The sequence below is a fragment of the Castor canadensis genome, chromosome 11, assembly GCF_047511655.1.
Source record: "Castor canadensis chromosome 11, mCasCan1.hap1v2, whole genome shotgun sequence".
NCBI classification, from domain to species: Eukaryota; Metazoa; Chordata; class Mammalia; order Rodentia; family Castoridae; genus Castor; species Castor canadensis.
The window spans coordinates 61,395,973-61,408,722 of record NC_133396.1 but is presented as its reverse complement, the minus strand read 5'-3'; the positions used below and the strand labels follow the sequence as shown (position 1 = coordinate 61,408,722).

General features: G+C 50.5%; 2 protein-coding genes across 3 annotated transcripts; one reads left to right on the top strand and one right to left on the bottom strand.

Annotated features, from left to right (window-relative positions):
• Positions 1 to 62: 62 nt before the first annotated feature.
• Spag7 (sperm associated antigen 7) lies at positions 63 to 4,777 on the top strand. The gene is made up of 7 exons (XM_020161269.2): positions 63 to 219; positions 3,230 to 3,297; positions 3,518 to 3,606; positions 3,722 to 3,806; positions 3,925 to 4,014; positions 4,103 to 4,259; positions 4,357 to 4,777. Exons 1-7 carry the CDS (start codon positions 135 to 137, stop codon positions 4,464 to 4,466), a joined length of 684 nt encoding a protein of 227 aa, XP_020016858.2. The 5' UTR covers positions 63 to 134; the 3' UTR covers positions 4,467 to 4,777.
• A 1,352-nt stretch (positions 4,778 to 6,129) lies between these two features.
• Eno3 (enolase 3) lies at positions 6,130 to 11,632 on the bottom strand. Of its 2 annotated transcripts, none has more exons than XM_020161266.2 (12): positions 11,567 to 11,632; positions 10,248 to 10,334; positions 9,873 to 9,968; positions 9,666 to 9,724; positions 9,450 to 9,519; positions 8,934 to 9,067; positions 7,851 to 8,073; positions 7,542 to 7,739; positions 7,031 to 7,232; positions 6,575 to 6,683; positions 6,364 to 6,422; positions 6,130 to 6,271 (listed from the first exon to the last, which is right to left on the bottom strand). In XM_020161266.2, the coding sequence occupies exons 1-12, from the start codon at positions 11,598 to 11,600 to the stop codon at positions 6,202 to 6,204; spliced, it is 1,341 nt and encodes a 446-aa protein (XP_020016855.2). In that variant the 5' UTR covers positions 11,601 to 11,632; the 3' UTR covers positions 6,130 to 6,201. The 2 variants fall into 2 exon arrangements, with proteins under 2 accessions (XP_020016855.2, XP_020016856.1); XM_020161267.2 differs by lacking the exon at positions 11,567 to 11,632 and adding an exon at positions 10,966 to 11,119.
• Positions 11,633 to 12,750: the final 1,118 nt, after the last annotated feature.

Below are 12,750 nucleotides of genomic sequence, written 5' to 3'. Positions count from 1 at the left end.
ACGAACACCGAGAGGCTCGGATCACCGCCCTCGCAGGGCGGCGCGTGATTTTCCGCCTCCGACGTGTTTCCGGCCTTAAAGGCAATTCGTCCTTCCCTTTAAGACGTACCGCCCCCCTTTTAGTCACTCCCAAGATGGCGGACCTACTGGGCTCCATCCTGAGCTCCATGGAGAAGCCACCCAGTCTCGGTGACCAGGAGAGTCGGCGCAAGGCCCGAGGTGAGGATCCCAAATTCACAACCGCCTTTCTTTACTCTGTTCTTGGGAACGCACTTTCTCCCCCTGTGGACGACGCCCCTTCCAGAACCTTGGAAGTCTCCTCACAGGCCCCTCCTGAGACCCTCAGAGTCCCTAAAAGGGCTTTCTGCCCGCCCGCTGTTCTTAGCGGACGGCGATTGGCTACCTGAAACCTAGCTCCAGCCTATTGCTTCTTCTTCCCTAGCCTGGCTTTCTATGGTCCTTGTTTGCAATTAGCCGACGGGCCCGCCTGTCCGCTGCTGGTGAGTCCTGATTGGTAGGGTGCCTCCCCCACTTGTTCCGTCTTTTAATTGGAAGATGGCGCATTTAGCTCCGCCCACCTCCAGTTCTATTCCGATTAGGTTCGGGACACGCCCATCCACAAGCCTTTCACGCTATTGGTTATCTCAACTTAAAGCTCTACCTCCTGAGTGTTGGACATTCCTCCTGACCCACCTCACCCTCAACACTTCTCCTATTGGTAGCTGGGTCCTCCATGTCCTTGTGCCCCTCCTTGATTTAACCGAGTGCCGTTAGCCTCCCTCCAAATACCTTTTTCCCAACTGTAGCCTTAAACTCCTGAGCTGGTCCCGCAGATCGTGGTTTGATTTTGATTGGCGGGATAAGAGTCCCCCCGCACACCCCGCGGATCATTGTCCAGTTTCCCCTGCTATGCGTTCTGAGTAGCTTCCCATCAGGCTGTCTTGAGCTTCGGCGCGGCCAGGCGGGGGCGGTGGAGGCCTCCCCTGGGTTGTTTTACTGTGGCGTTTGAAGGACCCTAGAGGAATGACTGCCTTGAAGAGGACCCGGCTCCCAGCCCTGCGGGCCCTGACCGTGGACAAATCCTGTACCGAGCACCAGCTCTCCATCTGCCCTAAGGAGGCAGGGCAGGGAGGATGCCTTCAAGGGCTGCTGAGTATCTAAGTATTGCTCCTTATTTGCGAACGCCTGCTAGGAGCCAGGAGTGCCCTTCAAAGAGGCTACAGTCGGAGTCATTGATGAAATGATCATACGGAAGTTTAATAAACAAAAAGTGCTTGGAAAGAAATATGTATGTGTAAGTGTGTGGTTAAAAAAGGAATATATCCACCAAAAAGAGAAAAAAAGAATATATGTGTGTGTGTGTGTATATATATATATATATATATATATATATATATACACACACATACATGCCTACATATACATAGAGAGGGGCATGCGTGTTACCTGGAGGTCCTAATCTTGTTTGCAGTGAGCTAGTATTGAAGAATAGATAGTTCAATAAATGAAAGAGCGAAGCCAAGTGTTACAGGCAGAGGAGAAGTACATTTCATAGCTCTGAGGAAGAAAGGAGCATAATGGGAGCCAGGGGTTGGAATTACTTTAATGTACAGGTTAGGAGAGGGAATAACTCCCAGTAGTTGACAGACTTAACAAGCTTCAGTTTAGTCACTCTCCTGATGTCACATGGAGAGTAAATGGCAGTTTCAAACCCAGGTATGACTTTTAAACCTATGTTCCTAAATTTATTTATTTATTTATTTTGTGGTACTGGAGTTTAAACTCAGTGCCTCATGCTTACTAGGCAGGCACTGTACCAGCTGACACACTCTCCCAGCCTTTTTTTTGTGTTAGGTATTTTCAAGATAGGGTGTCATGAACTATCTGCCCAGTAAGCCTATGTTCTTAGCCATAATCTTATGCCACCTCCAGAGAAGACTGGAAAACCAGTTAGAAAACAATGAGTGACCAAAATAGGATGTGCTGACAGTGAATGAGGTCAGAGATGAGAGCTTCTATGTTGTTAGGACCTGAGGCCCCAAAAGATAAATGGACAAGATATGAACAGGGTCCCTGCCCTCCAAGAGCTCATAGCTAAGTAGGGGAGACAAACAGAAAGGTACTGTATGCTAATTCTCAGCATATGCTATAGTATCTGAACCAAATATGCGTGGAGCCTAAATGAAGAAGTAACTCTGACTTATGGTGGATATCAATGTTTGCAAGAGGAGGAAAAGCAATTCCCAGTACCACCAAAACAAAATAAACAAAAAACACCATTCCAGGGCAGAAGCGATCTGGTATAAAAGCAGGATCTGAGGAATGGGAAGAGGAGAGTTTAATAAGACTTCGAGGTAAATGTTATTTTTTTTGACAGTAATGGGATTTGAACTCAGGGCCTCGAGCTTGCCAGGCAGGTTCTCTACCACTTCAGCCATGCCCCCAGACCTTTTTGCTTTACTTTTTTTTTCAAATACGGTTTCACATTTTTTGCTAGATCAGTTTGGGCTACTATCCTCCTATTTATGCCTCCGCATAGCTGGGATGACAAGTACCACATCCAGCTTTATTGGTTAAGATGTGGTCTCACTAACTTTTAGGTGGGGCTGGCCTCAAACCTCATCCTCCTAATCTCTGCTTCCTGAGTAGCTGGGATTACTGGCATGAGCTAGTATACCTGGCCAGGTGGACAGTTTACTTTAGGGCTAACCTTGGACACCTCTATCCCCAAAGGAGAAAGGTGTCAGATGAGGCATTTCATGTCATCCTGTCTGTAGAAGTAGGGAGTGGGGGCATTAAAAAATACAGAAAGTTAAAGTTTCCCCTTTCCCTGTAGATAGTGAGATGACAAAAGTCTAAGGCCAGGGGCTTAAGTCTGGTCTCACCTCCCCAAGTGTCTTATGGTTCTTTGTTTGTGTGACCATTAAGTAAGTGTTAGTTGCCTTCCCAGTGGGGTTGGTTGATGGGATTATACATGATTCTAACCTTTGTTACTCCCACTAAACTGAGCTCTTGAAGGACAAAACTGTGTTTTAATTGTCTTGGTACTCCAGGGCTTATCATGGTGACAGGCATGTATAAAATAGCAAATGCTTGACAAATATTATTATAGTCCTACCTTCCCAATCCAACACCTCCCAGTGGACACCAGACTTCCTTTGAAGGTTGACAAACTCTTCCCCACCCATGCTTCTAGTCCTGGCCTCAAGCTCCTATTTTTCACCCCCAGAACAAGCTGCCCGCCTGAAGAAACTACAAGAACAAGACAAACAACAGAAAGTGGAGTTTCGTAAAAGGGTGAGAACAACTGGAAAGATCCAAGGATCTTCCAATAAGTTGAAGTTGGAAGGTTGAGGATTCATTTGTATTGAAAATGTCTCAAGAGGCGAAACCTAGGAGTCAGTGGCATGGAAGCTGGGGAAGGTGTGGGGAGGCATAGAAAGGCCATTGGCCCAGTTGGGGAGAGAGATATTTGGGTGGAGCCTTTATCTCACATCTTCCCTTTCTTTCTCCCAAGATGGAGAAAGAGGTGTCAGATTTCATCCAAGACAGTGGCCAAGTCAAGAAAAAGTTTCAGCCTATGAACAAGATAGAGAGGAGCATACTGTGAGTGTCTCTGGGCTGGGGGACATGAAAGGGCCAGCGGGGGACCCCTCAAAACAAAGGCACTAGGCTTCCTCATGACTCAGTACACTCTTTCTCTTCTGCCTTCCCTTACCAGACATGATGTGGTGGAAGTGGCTGGCCTGACATCCTTTTCCTTCGGGGAAGACGATGACTGTCGCTATGTCATGATCTTCAAAAAGGTAAAAGGCCTGTGCTCCTCACTCTCCTCTCCCCTTTTCAGCCTGTCCCCACTGTGGGAAAGGAATAGGTTTAGACATTTATATGGACCCCTGACTCCATCATTTCCTTCTTCCCCAGGAGTTTGCACCCTCAGATGAAGAGCTAGACTCCTACCGTCATGGGGAGGAATGGGACCCCCAAAAGGCTGAGGAGAAGCGGAAGCTGAAGGTGAGCTGTGCCTGGCAGTCCCTGTACCACTACCATCACCTGGAAAGGGTTAAGTCAGGCCCCTTGAACACCACCTCTGTGCCCCTAGGAGCTGGCCCAGCGACAGGAGGAGGAGGCAGCCCTGCAGGGACCTGTGGTGGTCAGCCCCACCAGCGACTACAAAGACAAGTATAGCCACCTCATTGGCAAGGGAGCAGCCAAGGATGCAGCCCACATGCTACAGGCCAACAAGACCTATGGCTGTGGTGAGCCATGGTGGGAGCTAGGGAGCCCTGGGGAAAAGAGCATAAGAAGGGAGGAGGGGAGCAGAGACACCTTGCCCACCCTTCTGTGTGCCCCCAGTGCCTGTGGCCAATAAGAGGGACACACGCTCCATTGAAGAGGCCATGAATGAGATTCGAGCCAAGAAACGTCTGCGGCAGAGTGGGGAAGAGTTGCCAACTACTTCCTAAGCATGCCACCCAGCTCCCTTTGACCTATGGGGCTGGCCGGGGACAGGGAGAGATAAGGCTGCTGCTATTAAGACCCATCCTGGAGCCCCACCACTGAACCACCTTCCAGCTGTCACTCAGGCTGGGGGCAGCAGGTGTTTGATTTGTCACCTATTGAAGTTTAGGTATGTATGTGGTATGTGTGTGTTGTGTGAAAGAGAGTATGAATGTGGAGGTGGGTATTTAATCTGTATTATTCTCTGTTCTCCTTGTAACTTTCTTCCCCATGGGGCTGGGGTTACTTTACATTCAATAAACACTGTTTGACTCAATGTCCCCATTTGTACATAGAAAAGTGGGCTCTTGAGCCACTGGCAAAGAAGAAAGAGAATCATTTTAGGTTGAACAGTATAAAACTGATGTTTATGTAAACCAAAGATGGCCAATTATTGACACAATCATTGGAATTTAAAAGATGTATTCTTTTTGTGTGTGTGGTGCTGGAGCTAGAACTCAGTGTTGTGCATGCTAGGCAGGCTCTCTACCACTAAGCTAATCCACACCCTTGTTTTTTGGGTTTTTTTTTTTTTTGAACTCAGGGTCTCATACTTGCTAGAAAGGTGCTCTCCCACTTGAGCCACTCCATCATCCTTTTTTTGTGTCGAAATAGGGTCTTGAAAACTATTTGCCAGGGCTAGCTTTGAGCCATTATCCACCTGATCTCTGCTTCCTGAGTACCTAGAATTACAGGCATGAACCATCAGCACCTGGCTTAGCCCTTGGTTTTTTGAGACATGGTCTCATTATATAGCCCAGGCTGATCTCTTAACTCTTGATCCTGCTGCCTCTACCTCCCAAATGCTGGGATTACAGCTGTGAACCACAACATTCAGCTCAATTATATTTGAAGAGCACAATTATTGGAGCCAAATGACCTGGCTTTGGATCCCAGCTCTTCTGGTTGCTAACTACTATATTGGATAAAGTATTTTTTTTTTAACTTTGTGCCTTAGTTCCCTCATCTGTTAAATTGTGATAACAATGTTAAGTGTGATAGGACTTGGGTTTCTGAAATCACACTGATCAATACATGTCAAATATTGAGAACACTTCCAGATCCTTGTAATCTCCATGGAAGTGGTAGCTGCTCTCATTCTCACTCATCCTCTCAAAGCACTCAGTCTGGCTGCAGCCTTTACTCCATGGTGCACTCTCAGGCCATTTTCTGCTCAGTAGTAGGCCTGCCCTACCTTCCCCCTCATACAGGTGGCAGCAGGACCCTCAGTTCTGCTCTGCCCATTCCTGCCACTGTGGAGCTGGTTCCTCACTTCATCAGCACCTCTCCAGTTCCATTTCACATATGATACCTGCTTCTCCTTGCTCTCTTTCCAAACTGTGACCCTCTCTGTCCTAGATTCACCTAGCTTCCCCTCGAGTCCCTCACTTCCTTATTTGTTTTTTCATCTTTTCTTTCTTGGTGCTGGGATTGAACTCAGGGCCTCAGGTATGCTAGGCAAGTACTCTGCCACTGAGCTACATCCCAGGCTCCTCTCACCTCCTTGTCATAGCAGGTTACACATCTATCTTCTACCTTCCCTTCTTCCCCCTACCTGTTCACTTTGTCTTTCGTAGCCCAGAGCAAAGCATCTCCTCCCTCCTTCCCAGAAAGGAGCACACCATGATCTTGTTTGGCACCAGTGTTTATTTCAAGAAGGGAGTGGAAGGCCTGGGTCTGTCTTGTGGGGCTTCCAGCTTCTTACTTGGCCTTTGGGTTACGGAACTTCCTCCCAGCAAAGACAGCCTTGTCCCCAAGAGCCTCCTCAATCCTAGAACACAGACAAAGTCAGAACTTCCACCTTTCAACCCAGTAGCACGCTCAGCTCCCCACTGCCCAGGCTACTATCTATACCCACTGTACCTCATGAGTTGATTGTATTTAGCCAGACGCTCAGAGCGGCAGGGGGCGCCAGTCTTAATCTGAGATAGAGGGATTTGGAGGCTGAGTAAAGCTGGAGGGGTTGGGCCTGACCCCAAGGGAGCAGCCCGTGGTAACATTCAATTTAGGGACAAGAGGCTAGGGACTCCAGGAAATCTTGGTCAGATACTCAGTAAAGGGAAGTCCTGAGTACCTGTCCTGTGCAGAGCCCCACCACGAGGTCAGCTATGAATGTATCCTCTGTCTCTCCAGACCGGTGGCTCACCATCACTCCCCAGCCATTAGACTGAGCAAGTTTGCAGCTGAGTAAAAAGGACATCTGATGAGGCCTTGTGAGACCTCCTCAGTTGAAAAGCCAGGGACTGGATGGGCTTTTCCTTTCTCTTTTGGCTAGTAAGATTTTTGATCTTAAATTGGGGCTCCTGAGATGTTGGTAGGAAACAGCAGAATCTAGGAGGAAGGGTGGGGGACATGGCAAGGTCACAATGGTGAAGTTCTTGGGTTTAGGCCAAGGGTTAGTCAAGGCCTGTGGTAAAGAGGGCTTAGGTGGGTCAGGTGTCAAGGGAGTTAGTAGGCCAGACCAGCTAAAGTGGGTAGGCCTGGTAAGGCTGAGGGCGGCCATGGTGAATCTGAGTCAGGAAGTACTCACGCCTGGATGGACTCAGTCACCGAGCCGATCTGGTTGACCTTCAGCAGCAGACAGTTGCAGGCCTTCTTCTCAACAGCCTGGGCAATCCTCTTGGGGTTGGTAACTGTGAGGTCATCCCCCACAATCTGGATACCTACCCCCGAGAGGAACGAGGTCCACGTGGCCCAGTCATCCTGATCAAAGGGGTCCTCAATGGAGACCACTGGTGGGGTTGGGAGCACAGTCAGAGTTAGTGTCAGGAGGGGCTTCACAGAGGGATGACAAGTAGCAGTGTTTAGATGGGGATTGAGATGGGGCTGAGTATTGGAAGGACACAAGTTCTGGCAAAGCTGGACACTGAAATCAGTGTGTTAGTTGCAGGGGACTTGGTCAGGAATACGGGAACACCTGAGAATCTCACCAGGATAGGTTTTGTTTTGTTTGTTTTTTCTGGCAGCACTGGGGTTTGAACTCAGGGCCTTGTACTTGCTAGGCAGGCACTTACCACTTGAGCCACTCCACCTGCCCTTACCAGGATAGTTCTTGATGAAGCTCTTGTACAACTCCCCAAGCTTCTCCCCAGTGATGTGCCGGGCAGGATCGTCAGGTGACTTGAAGTCAAGATCATACTTCCCATTGCGAAAGAATTCAGATGCTGCCACATCCATTCCAATCACCACCTTGTCTGGGTAACCAGCTGCCTGTATGGCCGTCTTCAGCAGTTCCAGGGCTGGAAGAGGAGCAAGAGAGGACCTGGGCCTCCACAGCCCTGTCTCTGCAGCCTCTCCCCACCACCCATAGGAACTCAAGGGATTTGTACCCCACGGTGCTCAGCACTGACCTTCATTGTTCTCCAAGATGTTGGGTGCAAAGCCGCCCTCATCCCCCACATTGGTGGCATCCTTCCCATACTTGGCCTTGATGACCCCCTTAAGGTGATGGTAGACCTCAGCGCCAATTCGCATAGCTTCCTTGAAGGAGCTGGCTCCCACGGGCAGAATCATGAACTCCTGCATGGCCAGCTTGTTTCCAGCATGGGAGCCTCCATTGATCACATTGAAGGCCTAAGATGGGGAGAGGGCACTCAGACCGGGGCAGCAGTGTGAGGGGTCAGTAAGGATGGGAGCTCAAGGTGGAATCCTAGCTTCCCTACTAACTAGTCCAGTGATCTAGAATGAATAATTTTACTCCTCAGAGCCTTTTCCCTCATATCTATTCTACTTCCTTATAGAATCCTTTGCTGAAAGTTAGAGAAATTGAACATAAAGTTCTTAGCATGTGCCTGGTACATAACAGCTAACATTTTTATAGCACTGTTCCAAGTGTTTTACATAAATTAGCTCATTTCATTCTCAAAATACCTCTATTAGCAGAATATAATTGTTACTTCCCGCTTTACAAATGAAGAAACTGAGGTATAGAGAGGTTAAATAACTTGCCTAAGATCACACAACTAACTAGTAAACAGGCAGAGCTAGGATCCAAACCCAGCAGTGGTCTCCAGACTAGGTGCCCTTACACAGTCTTCCTAGTAACAATAAATAGTAACATTATTACTATTAAATTCAAAGGGTTTCTATTAAGAGGGCATTGGTTTAATAAGGACTCAAGAGGATACAAAGAAATGCCAAGATCCTTGCAGTGAAGAAGCTCTCAATTTTATTTAAGGATGGGTGCAAGGGGGCAATGAAACTAGTTTTCCAGCCTGGGATTGGAATGTGAAGGAACCCAGGCTTGGGAAGGTTTGGATTGTGAGAAACAGGGAGGGGACTGGATCTCAGTGGGAGAGATTCACTTTCAGGAAACTGCTTATTTGGAGCTGAGAGGATTCTGAAAGGTAGATTTTCCAGGGGCTGCTTAAACACTTGTAGCTGGGTGGGTGTAGCTCTGTCACCAGGGATCTGGAAGAGACAGTCACACTCACAGGCACTGGGAGGATGAGGTCAGGATTCCCTGCAAGGTCCGCAATATGCCGGTAGAGCGGGACCCCCTTCTCAGCTGCTCCGGCCTTACACACAGCCAAGGACACACCCAGGATGGCATTGGCCCCAAACTTCGCTAGAAGGAGGCAAGCAGGTAGAAAGTGTGAGATCTTTTCCTATAGTATGGGTTACTTCTTTGTACATCTTCTCTGGTGACCCCAGGAAAAATCCAGAGCTCTAAATGATGGGGCACCAAGATTTTGTTAACAGACCTCTCTCCCTGCTACCTCCCCACCCCATAGGGGGATGTGTCAGTTTCACATCTGTGTCCACAGTCAGCCAGGCCTGGCAGAGGACAGGCATCAGGAAATGCCTGTGGAATGAATAAAAAGCTATCCCAGCTCTGGTGTGCCCCAAGATGTGGGACGTAGAAATAACCCCAGTCAGACCTCAGCCTCTGTGGTCTTTCTTCACTCCTCCCTTACCCATTCCTTCCCCACCTCTGGTCTTTCACTCACACTTATTCTCTGTCCCATCCAGCTCAATCATAAATTTGTCAACTTTTTCTTGATCCACAACGCTTAGTTTCTGGAAGGACAGGTTTGAGAGGGAAGGGCAGAGGTCACATTTCTTAGGAGTTAGGGCATGTACAAGAGGAGGAATAAGTAAAAAGACTTGGGGGAGAGGGGCTGCCTGGGGTGCGGTAGGGAAGAGAAGCTGGCTCTTCCACTTGCCTTTTCCAGCAGAGCAGGGCCCAGAGTCTTATTGATGTGCTCCACAGCCTTCAGCACTCCTAGAAGCCAGAGAGGGGTTCGGATTTCCAAGTGTCTTAGGCCTCTCCCATGGATCCCAGCTCAAGGACTTTGGGTTCCAGTCTTCTACCCTGTGAGCCCATGTCCTGAAGCACCCACACAGTTCCTTCTGTATTGGTCTGTGCTCACCTTTCCCCAGGTAACGAGATTTATCTCCATCTCTTAGTTCCAGAGCTTCATAGATACCTGTGGAAGCACCACTGGGCACAGCTGCTCGGAATCGGCCTGAGGCAAGAGGAATTGGAAGGTCAGAGAGCCTCCCACCACGGAAAGGACTGAGTTCTCCTACCTGGGCCCAGGGACAGGAGATAGTGTGTGGAAGGGAAAAGAGACAGACAGACTCACTCCTGTTTTTCCCCCAGCTCCAGGTTCTGGAGACAGGCTGGAAGAGGAGTCTGAGGAAAAGAATCTCAGAGAAAGGTTAGAATGTGGCAGAGAACTGGGGTGCAAAGGCCATGTGGGTTTGGGGTCTTCTGAGACAAACCAATTCAATGGGCCTGTTACCCTTTGCCGTGTGCAGGTCCACCTCCACTGTGGGGTTGCCCCTGGAGTCCAGGATTTCTCGGGCAAAGATTTTCTGCATGGCCATGGCTGCACAGCAAGAAGTGTTAAGTGTGGACAGTTGATCCTCTAAGGAACTAGAAATCCCTTGCCCTTTAAGTCTTCCCCACATCAAGAAGGCAGGTGCTAGAGCTAAAAATACCCCATAAAAAGGTCACAGACCAAAGAGGCAGGCACAGACCCCTCCCCCACTCTGAACAGCTCCTATTCCACCCTCAGCCCTAAGAACCCCTGGACCTCTGGTTTTAACACCTGAGATCCCACCACTCTCTGAACGTCTACCTTCCCCAAAGCTACACTATGCCTTCTTCCACTCCTCTGGGCAATCTGCTCACCATGGATTCCTGGCCCTCAAATTCTCTGGTTCTCACTGTCCAGCTCCCAAACACTCACAGGCCCCAAATTCCCATGGGCCCCAAATTCCCTACTTGGTCCAACTCTATCCTTTTCTATCCATCCCCACCCTCTCAAGCCTTGTTTCCCTTCGTCCTTGGACAAAACTCCCAGTGTTTGCCCCATCCTGACTGCTCCAGTCCTGCCACTATCTTTCAAGCACCCTCAATTCTAGGAGGAAAAAAAGCCAAAATTCCCCTACATTCACTTTCTCTAAGCCGGTACCACCCACATCTGCAAACCCTGTGGTTTAGAAGTTTCACCAAACCTGGGAGGTCTTCCCTGGGGTTTTAGATGGAGCTCCGAGTCTAGGTGGCACCTAGGGCAATGTCAGCTCAACCCCTCTGAGGCTGAGCATTTATCCCCAAGCCACCAGTCTCCCAGCCAGCCCCGCCTCTCTTACCCTATCCTCCCCCACTCCACACGGGCTGGCAGCCAAGTGCCCACTATAGGCTAAAGCAGTAGCTTTTGGCTCTGGGCTTCTACCATCTTTCCAAAGGTTAATAGATAATCCCCACACATGTACTTTCTGTCCCCCCAATAAAAGACCCCTTTAAATTCCATCCCTTGGGAGGAGCAGGGGAGGGGTTTGAGATTGGGGGGTCTCTCCCCTCTCCAGGATTATATTCCCCTTTTGCAAAGGTTAAAGAGGAACTAGTGCCCTTTAGGAAAGGCCAAGGGTAACCTGAGCCCTGCAGGGGTGGGGAGGGGGCCTGGAAAAGGGGCTGCAGCACTGACATCCACACATGCTCTGCTCACTTGGTGGAGCTCTGCCCTCAGTTGGGGGAAGGGACTTGGGATGCTGTGCAAGCGCTGAGGTCTAAAATCGCCCCCTCCCCATGCCCCTACAGAAGGCGAGAGGGTCTCACCTCTCAGAGTCCTTATACCGGCCACTCTCGGCATCACCCCATCCTACCCTCTCCCGGCCAACGACTGGGGTGGGGGTGGGGGGCGGGGAACCTGGAGACGAATTTAGCCGGGCGGTGAGGGCTGGCACGGAGCCCGAATGATAGTGCTGGGCCAGCACTTGTCGCGCAGCACGGAGCCTGCGGGTCAGGAGCTCCTTTCTCCACCGACTGTGGACATTTCAACGCGCGACCCTTGCCCATCAATGAATGGTGTTGAATCAGGAGAGAAAAAAAAAATGAATGGACGGGAGGAGGGGGTGGTCTTTTTTATGCATCTGGACGCCAGGGGCCAGTCTCCGTGGTCAGTCTGCAGCACTGCAGGAAGTGGGTCTCTGTGCTCGGTAACTTTCTCCGCCTCAGCGAGTCTGAGGGAGTGCGGAGTCTGCCCAGCCTTCTGCTGCAGCCTGGGCCGGCCGACAGGAGAGGGGTCTCGGCACCTCTCGGCCCCTCATTCCCGACTCCGAGGCCCCTCCCGTCGGCGCCGCAGCGGTCCGCGCCGGGTGACTCACCCCGGCGGCCCGCTCCAGGCGCTCCACCCTGCCCGCCTGCTCCGCCGGGTCAGCCTCCCTGCCTCTGCCCCCAGGGTCCCCACTGCCCTCTGGTCTCCCGTCTCGCCCCTCCCCCCTTATCTCTGGCCGCTCCCTCCGGGTGGGGAGAGAGCAGACCAGAGGTCAGGAGATGGCAGGCCGGGAGCGCCGCCACGTGCCCGAGCGCAGCCCCGCTCAAGCCCGCCAGTGACTCAGCCACGCGGCTGTCGAGGAACGCGGGCTTGGGGGGCGTCTGGGGCCAGGGACTCGGGGTGGACTTCAGGGAATCGCGCCCGACCGGGGAGAACATGAGAAACTAACTGCCTGTCTGCCCTGGAGGTGCTGTGTGACCCCGGCGCCCCTCCCCCAAGGGACCGGAAGCGGCCAAGCCCCTCAGCAGCGAGGGTCGGGAGCGTCCAGTTAACCCAAACTAGCCGTAGCCCTTTCCCGCTGGGCGGCGAGCAAACTGATCACACACGGAATTTAGTATAAGCTCACTGAAAAAGGAGAGAAAAAAAAAAAACCCAATGGGTACAAAGTAAAAAGGACTTTTTCCTCTTCTTGAAAAAGTTGTCAACCTTCGAACTTTATTCTTCCGCCTTGAAAAATGAGTCCCGC